A 13,093-nucleotide genomic window follows, 5' to 3' on the forward strand; every position below is an offset into this window, starting at 1 on the left:
CAAAAATATGGAAGTGTGGTTGGTATAAGTACAGCTACTTTGAAAATCAAAGGAAAATAAAAATATTTTCAATGGGAATATTCCTTTTTCTGCCCTGCCTTACATTTTTTGCACATTCGAGACTTCCAAACATTTTAAATGGGAGTTCTGGGTGTGACAGTTCCGTAAAATTGACTCTTCACAGGGAACAGTGACACAGAGGAAGGAACTGAAAAAGAGAATTCACCTTGGAAACTTTTAACTGGATTGCACAATTTGACACTGTGTTCAGTATATTTCAAAGGTATCCCATAACAGCTTGTCGTTCTTCCCAGAGGTCACTGTAAAATCCTATCCTCTATTACTCCGGATTTCTGAAAGTGTTCCTTGTCTGCCAGCTGTTCAAGTGAACTTTGTTAATGAAGGCAAAGTTTGCAGGGTTATCACTCTGCGTTATCTAGAAAACCATAAACCTTATTAAAAAAAAAAAAAGATATGAAAAGCTTTATAAAACCTTCTGTGAGCAGGTGCTGTTTCCAGCCTCCCCTCTTGAGCCGAAGGTGATTTGAAGCTGTCGCCACCATGCCGGCTGATTACAATGGCACCTGGGAGATGGAGACCAATGAGAACTTTGAAGGCTACATGGTTGCTTTAGGTAAGGGAAAAAATATTATCTGTACAGAGAGAAGAGGAAACGTTCCAATTATAAGTAAAATCCTTCCAAAAATGAATGAGCTTATTTCTGTTGTGTGTGTTGTGGCATAAGGGCTTCTGCCAATCGAGTGAAAATCAACAAATTGCCATGCACTTATAATTGCCATGATATAAGTATATAAGCAAGAGAAGATTTGCAGCCAAATATATTATTCTTTATTTAGATAAATGAAAAAACAGATACAGATGGGGGAAAAAAATCCAAAATAACAGGCTTTCAGATACAGAAACTCTTTTTATTCCTGTAAATACTTACTGTACCAGTGAAGCCACAGCCTGGTTAGCTCTGCTAAAGAGGAATAGGATGTTTTATATCACTAAAGCAACAATAATGCTAATACTTAATTAGTGCTTTGAACAACTAAAATTATATGTTACATAAATGAAAAACTTGATGCTTTATGTGATTTTGTACTAGTTTTACTCTTACCAAAGAATCTTAACCCTAATTGATTTATTTGTTCAGATTGAAAGAGAAGGAATACACATAAATACTTATAAATAAACTCTCATCATTATTCACCAACAATTGAAAATGTTTATAATTTCCTCAAAGCTTCAACTCTCTTGAGAGAGAAAAGCAAGTTTCCATCTTCATAGTTTTTGCCCTTTGTATTTATGGAAAAAAGATCAATAACTTTGGGGACACCTGCAGATAAAATACAGAGACACCCGTGAGGTTTTAAAAAAATAAGAATGATTAAGCCAATATCATGAATTTCAGGAGAAGGATACACACTAACTGAAGTGATTTGCATGCTGGGGTTTGGCAGTTAGTTAAGCATGAAGAATAATTGCTATTTTTTGTGCAACTGAAATGTGATTTCAGCTTTGAATATGGGGCCTGTTGGTCTGGCTGATGCTTAAGACAACTTCCAGTTGTCACAAATTGAGTGTTCCATCATGCTTTTTTGTGTACACATGCACATACACACAATAAGTTATATGAAGTTAAAACTGCCAATAATTAGCAAAAACACCCAACACCAAAAACAACACAAAGATACATATGCTATAGGTGATTCTCAGAATGAAAAGAAATTACAGGCAAAGGGTGAAAAAAATATTCTTCTGCTCTGTTTCTCACAATTTTACATGTAGTTGGTATTTTAAGTATGAAAGTGCTCAGATTCAAAGCACACTGAGGTTTGGGGGTTTTTTAAATTCATCCATCCTTTTAATTAATGCACACATATATTCTATACTTTAATTAAAGAATGCTTTTGTCCTTTAAGTCAGGAACTTTGGTTTTATCATAAACATGTTACAAAGTATTTTAACCTACCAAAATTGAACAATATATCCTTTTTATTGCTTGTATTGTTCAAAATGCAGTTATGAAAACCATGCTTTAATAAAACCTCCCCTAATTTTCTCCAGGAGCTACAAGACTAATATATTAGTCAGAAATAGCATTTCTTTAGAGGTCTAGACAATTTTTTCCCTCGGAGAGAACTAAATTTTATGTTGTCTGGCTATAAATCAGACCCAGAGATACCTTTAATCCACCACAGCAGATAAAATATACCCAAGAAGTCTTGAATATAAATACCGAACACGAACATTATTCCCTGCGTTAAAAAGTCACATTTTTTTAAAGCCAATCCTCTTACTCAACTCTATTAGTACTTCACAAGTAGTCTAATGAATCTACCAAAAGAAAAAGGGCTCCTTCAGAACATGGCATTGCCGAGCTGACAGTGATTAACTCCCATGCAAAAACCACTAAAGGATGGCTGGCAAACCAAACCCATTTTTCAGCCTCTTGCAGCAGCATGTGAGATTATTTCATTTGCATAGAGCACCACAAGAAGATTCCCTGCCAGCTGGTCAGAAATATTTATTGCAGCTGGTAATGCTGCTGGCATGAGGTGGATTGGCTGGGGCACACTGTCATCATGGTAATCTATATTCTGCCTTTGGTAACTTCCAATGCATTCCACTGCAAGCAGTTGTTTACATTAGAATGTTCATCACCAGTATATATTTCATTATTTTAGGTTAATTAATTAACCTCTTATATACTCCCACAGGCTGTAGGTTCATCATAAAAGTAACATGCAGAATCCCTTTGATTACGTGCTCATTCTCCCTTGGTTACATACTCATTCTAACATGCTTTATTTCTGAAAAGGAATATTATTCTGAGATCTTTCTTTAGAAGTGGCCAACATCTGTAATCCTGCAGGACAAACAGCAGTACCCCCCTGTGCCTAAGGGAGCTCCCTGAGTTCCTGCATGCTTAGGAAAGGCAGTGGCAAAGGAATGGCCCCCTGTTATTAGATGATAACAGCTCTCCTGCACCCCACAGCTTCGTGTGTAAGGGAGGTCAAACAGGCAATGTCAGTCTGAATAGCCCCTGTTGTTTCATGTTCTCAAAAAAACCTGGAAATTCAGGTAATTTAAGCACTATTGGTTGTATGCTGTAGCTCTGCTCACATTCCCACAGATATCTTGTTAATAAATAAATTTATAATCAGTGGAAGATCATCGAATTGAAAGCGTACTTGCAAACACAAGATGATTTTTATTTGAAATTATCTTTTTCTCTGCAAAATGTTCTAGGTAAAAGCATTATTTGTGGAACTATATTCCACATGTTTTTTTTAATGTATAAATATATGCTGTGTTTTGCTTTTTTTTATTTTTGGTATCAAATACTGGAATTTTCATTGTGATACTCTCTCTTTTGGTTTTTGACAGGTATTGATTTTGCAACTCGTAAGATTGCAAAACACTTGAAACAAACAAAGGAGTTTACTCAAAATGGAGATAATTTTAAAACAAAAACACTCAGCACTTTCAGAAACTATGATCTGGATTACACAGTGGGAGTGGAGTTTGAAGAACACACCAAAGGACTGGATAACCGAGTGGTAAAGGTAAAAATCTGGTACCTGAGTCAGCAGTTTCAAAAATTAGCTGAATACATTAAATAAGCCCCCAATATTTCACAAACATCAGAGGATTTTTATAAAGCAGAAATAATTTGCATCTCAAGACAGTTTTCTTTCCTGCTACAAGCATTTATTAGAAATGTGAATCGGGATGGTTACTCAGACACAAGAGGACAATTGTTAATTACAGGTTTTTCTAGTAGGGAATTTTTCCAGCTTTTCTACTTTCTTTATGCATTTAGAAAGTAGAAAAACTTATTTTTACCCATGTATCCTCTTTAATGAAACTTTAAATTCATCCCTGTGAATTTAGGACTGTTTCCATGTCAATATAAATGTTCAGTTTGCAATGGTTGTGTTCAGAGTGTATTTTTAATCTGAGCCTGATCAGCCTCAGCTGGGCAGTTTAACAGTTAGACACTTAAAAATAAACTGTGCTTGGCTGGGAACCTTAAGGGAGCTTCAGGAAGGGGCAAGAAAGAAATGTGAGCCAGAGCTCGCAGTGATCCAGGTGGCAGGGCTGCTGGCAGGGGCAGAGGGGCAAGGAGGCCCAGCAGTGCATGCTCTGATACCTTTTGGATTATAGGAGTAACCTGAGCTCAGAATTCCCCCAGGAATCTGTGGGGACATGTTCAGACACACAGGTTTGGATCAAGGGCCATGCTGTGCTTTAGCCCCTTCCCTCCCTCCTGTGGCAGAGTCAGTGAGTCGGTTCCTGTGGGGTCTTCAGACAAGGCTCTGTCAGAGAGGGAAGGAACACCCTTGAGTCCTAATTCATTTACTGAATTCAGCCTCATGTTTCTGCATCAATACCAGTGCAGGCTTACTCTCATCTCACCCCTAAAATAATTAAGCAAGATTTTCAAAGCTAGAAAGCCTTTCTGGATAGATCTTACATTTCCAGTGCCTGTCCCCTCCCGAGCCTTGCTGATCCTGCATCCCCTGCCTCCTCTTGGCACCGTGCCCTGAATTCCCCTTTCTGACTCTTTGCCATCACCACAACCGTGTTCTGCCACTCAGCTCTCAGCTGCCAAGCTCAGAGAAGCTGAGACCAAAGCTCCCTGTCAAAGGACCTGGTTTGTTTTGGCAATTGCCACAGGAACCTGGCAGCATAAAGGACATGTTTACATTTGAACTCACATCATCCTGCACTGGAGTGGCACAGATTTAACACAAGTCATTGTTTATTCACCATGGATCACTTTTCATTCTCAAACTAACTGTGCAGTGTAATTCCATGACTTCTCCCAAATTATTTCTCATTGACAGCACTGCAAGCCATCAAATAATAAAAACCTTTTTTTTTTCCCCACTATCCTGAATATCCCTGTATTGAAATTTTCTTCCTATCTCTTTCTCCAGTGAGCCCTGGGTAGGACATATTCCTGTGACAAAGTCCATGCTTTAAAACATTGTTCCCACACCTCTTTAGGTCAGTTGAAGGCATTATGAAGCATCTAAGGACTCATTAGATGCATCACTCCTTAAATCCATTAACTAACATTCCTCTAGTGCCCTTCACCACTACCAAAGCACTTACCTTTCCCTGCAAAATCTTTTCACTTGCAGACTCTTCACTATCAGCGGGAGGGAGGGAGGGAAGAAAGGCAAGGAAAGGAAGAGAGGAAGGGAGAAAGGGAGGGAAGGAGGGAAGGAGGGAGGAAGGAAGGAAGGAAGAAAACACAGTGTGTACATTTATAACCCTACCTGGTTTAATTACTTTGGCCTAGTATTCTTTTCTTAACAAATTATATTATTTGTTTCTAATGAGAAAAGAAGCAAAAAAGAAGCATGTCATGCCATTACTCTCTGGACTGCTGTAAAAGAATGTTCCGGTCATTTTATTAACTAAACAATGCCACAAACACATTAAAGTTAGATGAACATAATAAAATTGGTAGGCAACATTTAAATGTAAAGAGGGCATGGATAATTTAGAGAGCATGTAGCTTGAAAATTCTGTAAATAAAAAAGAAATTAACTGAAATGGAATGACTTTTGTCACATTAATAGAAAGCTCCCTCATAAGAGAAATAAATTACCCAGTGTTGAAGTAGAAAATGAACTAAGGTCCCAGTACACTTGGAGCTTTATAATAGCTGAACTTACATGGACTGGAACTGGTCTCTAAAAAGGATTTGTCTGAGACATGGTTAAGTATGCTTCTAAAGTACAATGTTTCAAACCTAGAACAGTTCAAACAAAATTGCTGTGAATGTACCCTGGCACACCTGCAGATATTAGAGAGGATTTAGCCTGTAAAGAGAAATTCTTACTGACAGTTATCCTGCTCCTGGACAAGAATCAGCACACCCAATACCCTGCCTACTAGTGACAGTCTCTGAATCACACCAAATCATCAAATGGTTGAGGATGGAAGGTGACCTCTTGAGATCACCTTGTCCAACCCTTCTGCTCAAGTAGGGTCAGCTACAGCACATTGTCCAGCTTATGATCATATCTCTTTAAATGTCTTTATGAAAGTGCATGAAAACTTATAAAAAAAATTTATTGTATGAGATGATACTAACATCCACTTTCTCTTGTTATTTTGTGCAGACCTAGAAAAGGTGTTAGCACTGCACTAGCTGGTATGAACCCCCAGGTCTTCACCATCTTATTAATGGCTTTAAACAGCAAGGAAAAAAAGTACGATTGGCATATATTGCACAATTATCTGTTAACTCACTCAGCAGTTCATTGGTTAATATGAACACTAGATATATGTGTATGGGAAGAAACACCTGGAAATGAAAACAAAGCACTGCAAAACTTCCCTTCAACATACTGTTGGCATCTTGAATGCACTGGGGTTTTGGTTAAAGGCATTTGAGGTTTTTTAGGAGGAAGATGGGAAATGATAGAAAGCAGTTGTGTAATTGTGTATTTACATTTTTTGATTGAACTTATTTTCATGTATTCATTAACTTCTCATTAACATATCTGCGTTAATTATCTGATTCATGCAGTCACTGGTGACTTGGGATGGTGACAAACTGGTCTGTGTTCAGAAAGGTGAAAAGAACAACAGGGGCTGGAAGCACTGGATTGAAGGAGACATTCTGCATCTGGTAAGGGTTGTTGTGCAGATACATGGCACATCTCTGAGGGTGCAACACACTCAGGTTTTCCATTTCAAATGATCCTTTTTCTAGTTAGAAAGGTCTTTATTTAGACGGTTCTGATCTCTGAACTCTAAGGAAATTACCCTCAAGGAATAGGAATGCTCTATTTCTTTCCACCTGCTCCCAGTTAAGTCATAACCCTGCAGTGGGGTTTTTGCTCCAGTCCACTGCCCTCCAGCCATTAACCCTTCCTGTTATGTTGCATCTCTAACATCATCACATTCTGTTGTAATCCCTGGTAGGAGAAAAAAAAAGAAGAAATAACAAAAAACCAATCAGGCAGATTGCAAGAGAAATGTTATTTTTTGTTCTGAAAGAAGCACTATGAAATTTTAGCACACTGTGTTGTTATACAGATCAGAAACCCATGGATACTCAAGAGGATCCCGTAAACAACCTCTACTGCAACTAGTTTTGCTAGTACAATAAAAACTTCAAAATATTCATACATCTGAGGTAGTAGCTGGAACCCAAAGACAGAAGAGGTGAGTCCAAGAGAGGCCTGAAGAACCCATGCAGGAAATAAGCAGGCAGTGAAGTCCAGAAAGATTTCAAAACAGTAGAATCATAGAAGGTTGGAAAAGACTTCCAAGACCATCAAATCCAAGGTCTGACTGAATACCACCATGCCCACCAAACCATACCATGCATTGCCACATCTACTCATTTTTTTGAACATTTCACATAATGATTCCTGAGTTTCCTGGGAGAGCAATCAAGAAATGGGCATGATAGTGTTGGATGGCACAATGGTGGGGGGGAGAAAGATTGTGGAGAAGATCTCATTGTTCTCTCCCACGCTTTGCACCCAGACATCTGCTCCTTCACATGTTTCCTCTGTGGATTCTTGGTGTGGCAACTACAGTGGCTCGGGTCTGTACCCCCGAAAGGTCAAAGCTATGAGTTAAAACCATGATCTGCCACCAAACTAAAAGTCACCCATCCAGTGACTTCAAATCTACTTTAACACATACTCAAAAGCTGACCTAACAAAGGTTCTACAGGATGGAACCACAATTGAGGCTAAGATTGGAGGAAACAGAGAGGCCAAGTAGATCCTTACAAGAGTCTTCAGAAACTGTATTGCAGGTTTGGCTCCCTGCTGGCCAAAAAGCCAGCTCCAGCTCCCTTCAAAGTGCTGTTTGCACAGGAATGCTGGCTGATCAGACTAGTCAAACTGACTACGCTGCAACAAGCAGCTGTGCCAAACTTTAAGGGGTCAGCTGCAACACTGGGCAAAAATGGCGTATTGTTCCGGTCCCTGAGAAATAGCTGGGCACACCTCTGAAGCAAATCATCTTTTTAAAGTATTCCTTTTTTATTATTATTTCCTTGTTTCAATGCTTCTCATGAATTATGAGGTAACGTGAATTATAAACTAGTACAGTACATTGTTTTAATAACAGAGCATGAAAAGGCCTTGCATTACAGCACAATTTTTATGCATTTTTCATGTTTATTCTTCTTAGAGTTCAATTCAAATGTCAAAAACTAATTACTGCAACATGAGGTGCATGCCTGCTGTTTGGTTACATATATTACACTATTCTTTCTGTTCTCTTTTTCATAAGTATAAGTTTTTAATGTGGTGGCTCAGTAGTAGTAATTTCTGTTGGGATCTGCTGTGTATGCAAAATATAACTTCTACCACTATATATTTACTCATTGTTTTAATACTGTAGGAGCTGACATGTGAAGACCAGGTGTGCCATCAGACGTTCAGGAAGAAGAAATAAAAGTGAGCAGAAAGCTGCCCTGATCTTCATCACATTGTTCTGCTGTTATGTTTTGTCTAAAAGAAGGATAAAACCAGATTTTCACTTCTTTAACACTGCTATGTGAATACATTTTGTTCCTGTTTATGGAAACAAACACATTTTATAGAAATAACATCAAACAGTTACAAACCTCATAAATTTCTTTGCCTTTCAGTCTGGAGGTAAATAAAAGTAATTGTCTTTCAAATACTGCTTCCCTATGTCTTTCAAATCCTTTCCAGAGGAATGTCCTTTAGCAACAAGGCTGACAATTAACAGTCACAATTATCTCAACCACAGTATATCTCTCTATAGTGCTGCATTATCATAATATATTTGGATGACTGAGTAAAATTGGACATTCATTGGAGTGTTTCTATTTAATTTAGTCCTGGATCACTAAGTCCACAGTTTCAGGTACCAGAATGGCTCACTGAGCACAGTACATGGCCTTTCACAAGATGTTCACTTGAATTTGGCCCAGGTCTATAGCTCATAGCAGTTATCACCTGATAAATGTCTCATGGCCCTGGGCAAATGCTGCAGCTCCTTAATATGGTGGATCGATGACAATGCTGTAACCTCCTCCAGTTAGAAACAGCATCCTACTACAAATCCCAGTGGAGAAATCTGCTGTTTGAAGCAAACTCTACATTTTCACAGTTGCTCTGTGGTGCAAAAACTAAGGCACACTTAGGATGTAAGAGGAAAACTTCAGAGCACACACAGCCTGCATGTACCCTGTGCATAAAGAGCACCCCGCATGCTGCACTCTTCGCCTTGTACCTACCTTTCAGAGACTTTAAAAAGAAAAGTCATTTCCATGCAACTCTACTCACTTTTATTCAGGGTTTTTCAAAAGAATTCATGTTCTTTGCTAAAGGCAAGTTGAAGTTACCCATGGCTGATGAGCACTACTTCAGTAGACAAACTGAAATTATTTGGCAAAATGCGTGTGCGCCTTCCAGGGAACTGAAGAAGAGCTGGTATGCCCAAAAGCTCATCTGCTTTTTCCCAGCTATATGAACTATTTAATAATACATACTGTCTTTCCTACGACCTTGCCTTTCAGATATAAAAACTTTCACATCAACTTTATCACTGTTAAAGTTCTCTCTTGTCCATAGCCCCCATCTTCTGTTTAGTATGGCAGGGGTGGAAGTTCACTAAATAGATCAGTGGTAGGGAAGAACAGATAATATGTGGAAAGAAAATTTCATAAATGGAGGAACATATGCTTTCTCCTCATCCCTACCTGTTCCTTAGCCACTCACTGTCAATAGCTCAGGATAGGAAAGGAGTGAGACAGTCCCAGCTGAAAACTAGGTTACATCTGCAAAAATCTGACTATTATGTCACCAATACTTACATGGCCATGGACATTATCCTGGAGCCAGCTGGGATTGAGTTAATTTTCCTCTTAGTAGCTAGTTTTATGGAGTTTCTGTGGCCAGGTTTTGGTAGCAGGGGGACCACAGGGGGACTACTTCTGTGAGAAGCTGCCAGGATGGACCCGCCACTGGCCAAGGCCAAGCCCATCAGGAATGGCAGTAATGCCTCTGGGATAACACCATTAAGAAGGAAAAAAAGTTATTTGGCAGATGAAAATTGCAGCCAGAAAAGAGCAGAGTGAGAACATGTGAACAACTCTGCAGAAACCAAGGTCAGTGGAGAAGGAGGGGCAGGAGGGGCAGAAGGGGCTCCAGGCACCGGAGCCGAGGTTCCCCCGCAGCCCCTGGACGACCATCGGGGTGCAGAGACCCTCCTGCAGCCCCTGGAGGAGCCCAGGCTGGAGCAGGTGGGTATCCAAAGGAGGCTGGGACCTCATGGGAGGCCCATGATGGAGCAGGGACCCTGCAGGGACCTGCTGATCTGTGGGGAGAGGAGCTCACCCTGGAGCAGGTTTTCCCTGGATTTGTGGCCCTGTGGGGGGCCCACACTGGAGCAGACTGTGCCTGAAGGACTGCACCCCCATGTAAAAGTGACCCACACTGCAGCAGCTTGTAAAGAACTGTTGCCCATGGGATGGACTCACGCTGGAGAAGGCTGTGTAGGACTGTCTCCCATGGGAGAGACCCCATGGGGAGCAGGGGAAGGACCCTTCTCCCTCAGCAGCAGCAGAAATAACCTGTGACGAACTGATCATGACCCCCACTCCCATCTCCCTGTGTCACTGTGGGGAGGAGACAGAACTTGGAAGGAGGGAGGGGTGGGGGGAAGGTGTTCTTAAGATTTATTTTACTTCTCATTCTTCTGCTCTGATTCTGTCAGTAGTAAATTTAATTAATATCCCCACTCTGTTTTGCCCGTGATGGTGATTGGTGACTGATCTCTCCCTGTCCTTATCTCAACTCATGAACCATTTGTTATATTTTCTCTCCTCTGTCCAGCTGCAGAGGGGAGTGAGAGAGCTGGTACCTGGTGTCCACCCAGGGCCAACCCACTACACCAGTGCTGTGGTTTGGATTTAGTATGAGAATAATGGGGACAACACCCTGATGGTTTAGTTGCTGCTAAGTAGTGCTTTCTCTAAGCCAAGGACTCCAGGTTCCCATGCTCTGCCAGGGAGGAGGTGCACGAGAAGCTGGGAGGGAGCTGGGACAGCTGACCTGAAGTAGCCAAAGGGATGTTCCATGCTTGGTTTATAAAGCTGAAATAAAAAGAGGGAAAACGGTTGTTTCCTACCCATGGGAAGTGGCGAATTGATTCCTCGTCCTACTTTCCTTGTTCATGAAGCTTTTTCTTTACCTATTTAACTGTCTTTGGCTCAACACATGAGTTTTCTCAGTGAATGGCTGTGTGGTGCTTAGGTGCTATCTGGGGTTAAATCCTGACAGGCATAGAGGTGCATATGTAAGGATGTATTTATGAATTGGACTTTGCTTCTCCTGATAAAAGTTGACCTGGTATCAAACTTCCTGTGTACTTCAACTGAGCAAAGCTTTCGTGTTAGTTCACATAGAAGAAACTGCACTTGGACTTAGTAAACTCCTTATTTTTTCTTATTCAGCCCTGAGTTGGACTTTTCAGTAGAAATGTATTTAATTCCTATTTCTAAGTCTCTGACAGTTACAAGGATAAGAAGTGCCACAATTCATTAAGATTTCAAAATGTTATCCAAAGGAAGTAATCACTAGAAAACAAAATGTGCACGTTTTAATCAGTGACATTTCTCATAGTTCTTGCCAGGAATGAGCACAATAAAGGGTTTTGTGACTTCACACAAAATCATAAAACAAAAGAAAACCTTTCATGTATCAAAAAGAACTATCATCAATTCACAAATTATGAGTTTGAAGATGGAGAGTAAACGTTCTTCAATTAGTTTCATATTATGGTTGTGGTTCAGAAGTAAATGAAGTAGGAAACTGAGCACAAGTAAACTTTGATTAGAAGAAAACTGGATTTGATCCTATTTTCTCATCTACTTTGGAAATGAAAATTTCAGATTCTTTAACAGGAAGTGAGAAAACGTGCAAGGATTTTTATTCTCCAAAACAGCATTTTGTTTCTGGACATACTGATATGGAAGAACCTGCAGTGTCCTTTACAACTGTATACATAGAACTGGAGACAGAGGAGATATTCATTATGTTGCATTATAACTTCTTCCAAAGGTAACCTTTTTTGTATCATATTTGGGATGTTAGCTTGGTCTCCAAGCTGTACAAAGCCCCTTATCTCCTTGTCAGCAGATTAAATACTTGCACTGGAGGAACAGCCCTTGCTGGTAAATCAGAGCATATTCATTCACATTTTTCAGCCCTCTGGCACACTGTGCTGTCTCAGCTGTTTTGAAGGATTACCATTTGCATGGATTCTTTTCCTCACAGAGAATAATACCCAAATACAGCTCCAGGAAGGGAATTTACCAGCAACCTTCTGATCCAGAAAGCAGAAAAAGCCTGTACTGTACAAAAGCCCTTCCTACTGATACAGTGCTGGGAAAAGAATCAGTACCATTACCTGTCAGTGGACTTTTCAAATGACAATGACAAAGCTGTGTGTAAGAAAAGTTTATGGCAGAATTACTAAAAATCCTCTCCATTGAGCCAGTTTTTCTCTCCAGAAGTTATCTGCATTTTCTTGCCAGCTGCCAAGAGAGCAACACTGCAGGCAAAGGCTGTAGAGTAACACTGTAAATGCTCCTACAAAAAACACTCTGTGGCAAGTCCCTGTGATGCCGCCTTTCTGTGGAGCTCTGAAGGGTCACCAGGATATGCACAGAATGCCCCTCAAATTTTCCATGAATATCCTGGATGCTCTGCTGATTTGCTGCTTGTGAAAGGTGTCTACTGCAATGCCACCTGGCAAAAAGTCTAAGGCTTCCAAATCAGTGTTTACTTCAAGATCTGATGAAGACAAAATTCAGAAAAAAAAAAAAAAGTTGCGTAGTAACATCTATTTGTATTCTTTTAAGCAAGGGTAAATGTTTTACTTTAGTGGAGAGAAATAAACAAGAGGGATTTCCTTGGAAGGTTTTTTCCTGCTAGAAGACACTGTTTTTAGGTTTAATTTGTGATTGATTTGAAGGGCAGAGGTGGCAGAGATTTTAATTTCAGCTTGCTGATTACACTTCTTATGCAGATGGTGAAGATTAGAAGAAATCATTTTGTGAAAA

At 39.9% G+C, this 13,093-nt stretch overlaps 1 protein-coding gene across 1 annotated transcript; it reads left to right on the top strand.

Moving 5' to 3' along the window:
- The first annotated feature begins 447 nt into the window (after nucleotides 1-447).
- Nucleotides 448-8,667, top strand: RBP2 (retinol binding protein 2). Its single transcript, XM_027650435.1, has 4 exons — nucleotides 448-634; nucleotides 3,397-3,575; nucleotides 6,560-6,661; nucleotides 8,398-8,667. Exons 1-4 carry the CDS (start codon nucleotides 562-564, stop codon nucleotides 8,449-8,451), a joined length of 408 nt encoding a protein of 135 aa, XP_027506236.1. The 5' UTR covers nucleotides 448-561; the 3' UTR covers nucleotides 8,452-8,667.
- The last annotated feature ends 4,426 nt before the right edge of the window (nucleotides 8,668-13,093 follow it).

The sequence above is a fragment of the Corapipo altera genome, unplaced genomic scaffold (genome assembly GCF_003945725.1).
Source record: "Corapipo altera isolate COAL_440 unplaced genomic scaffold, ASM394572v1 54, whole genome shotgun sequence".
Taxonomy (NCBI): Eukaryota; Metazoa; Chordata; class Aves; order Passeriformes; family Pipridae; genus Corapipo; species Corapipo altera.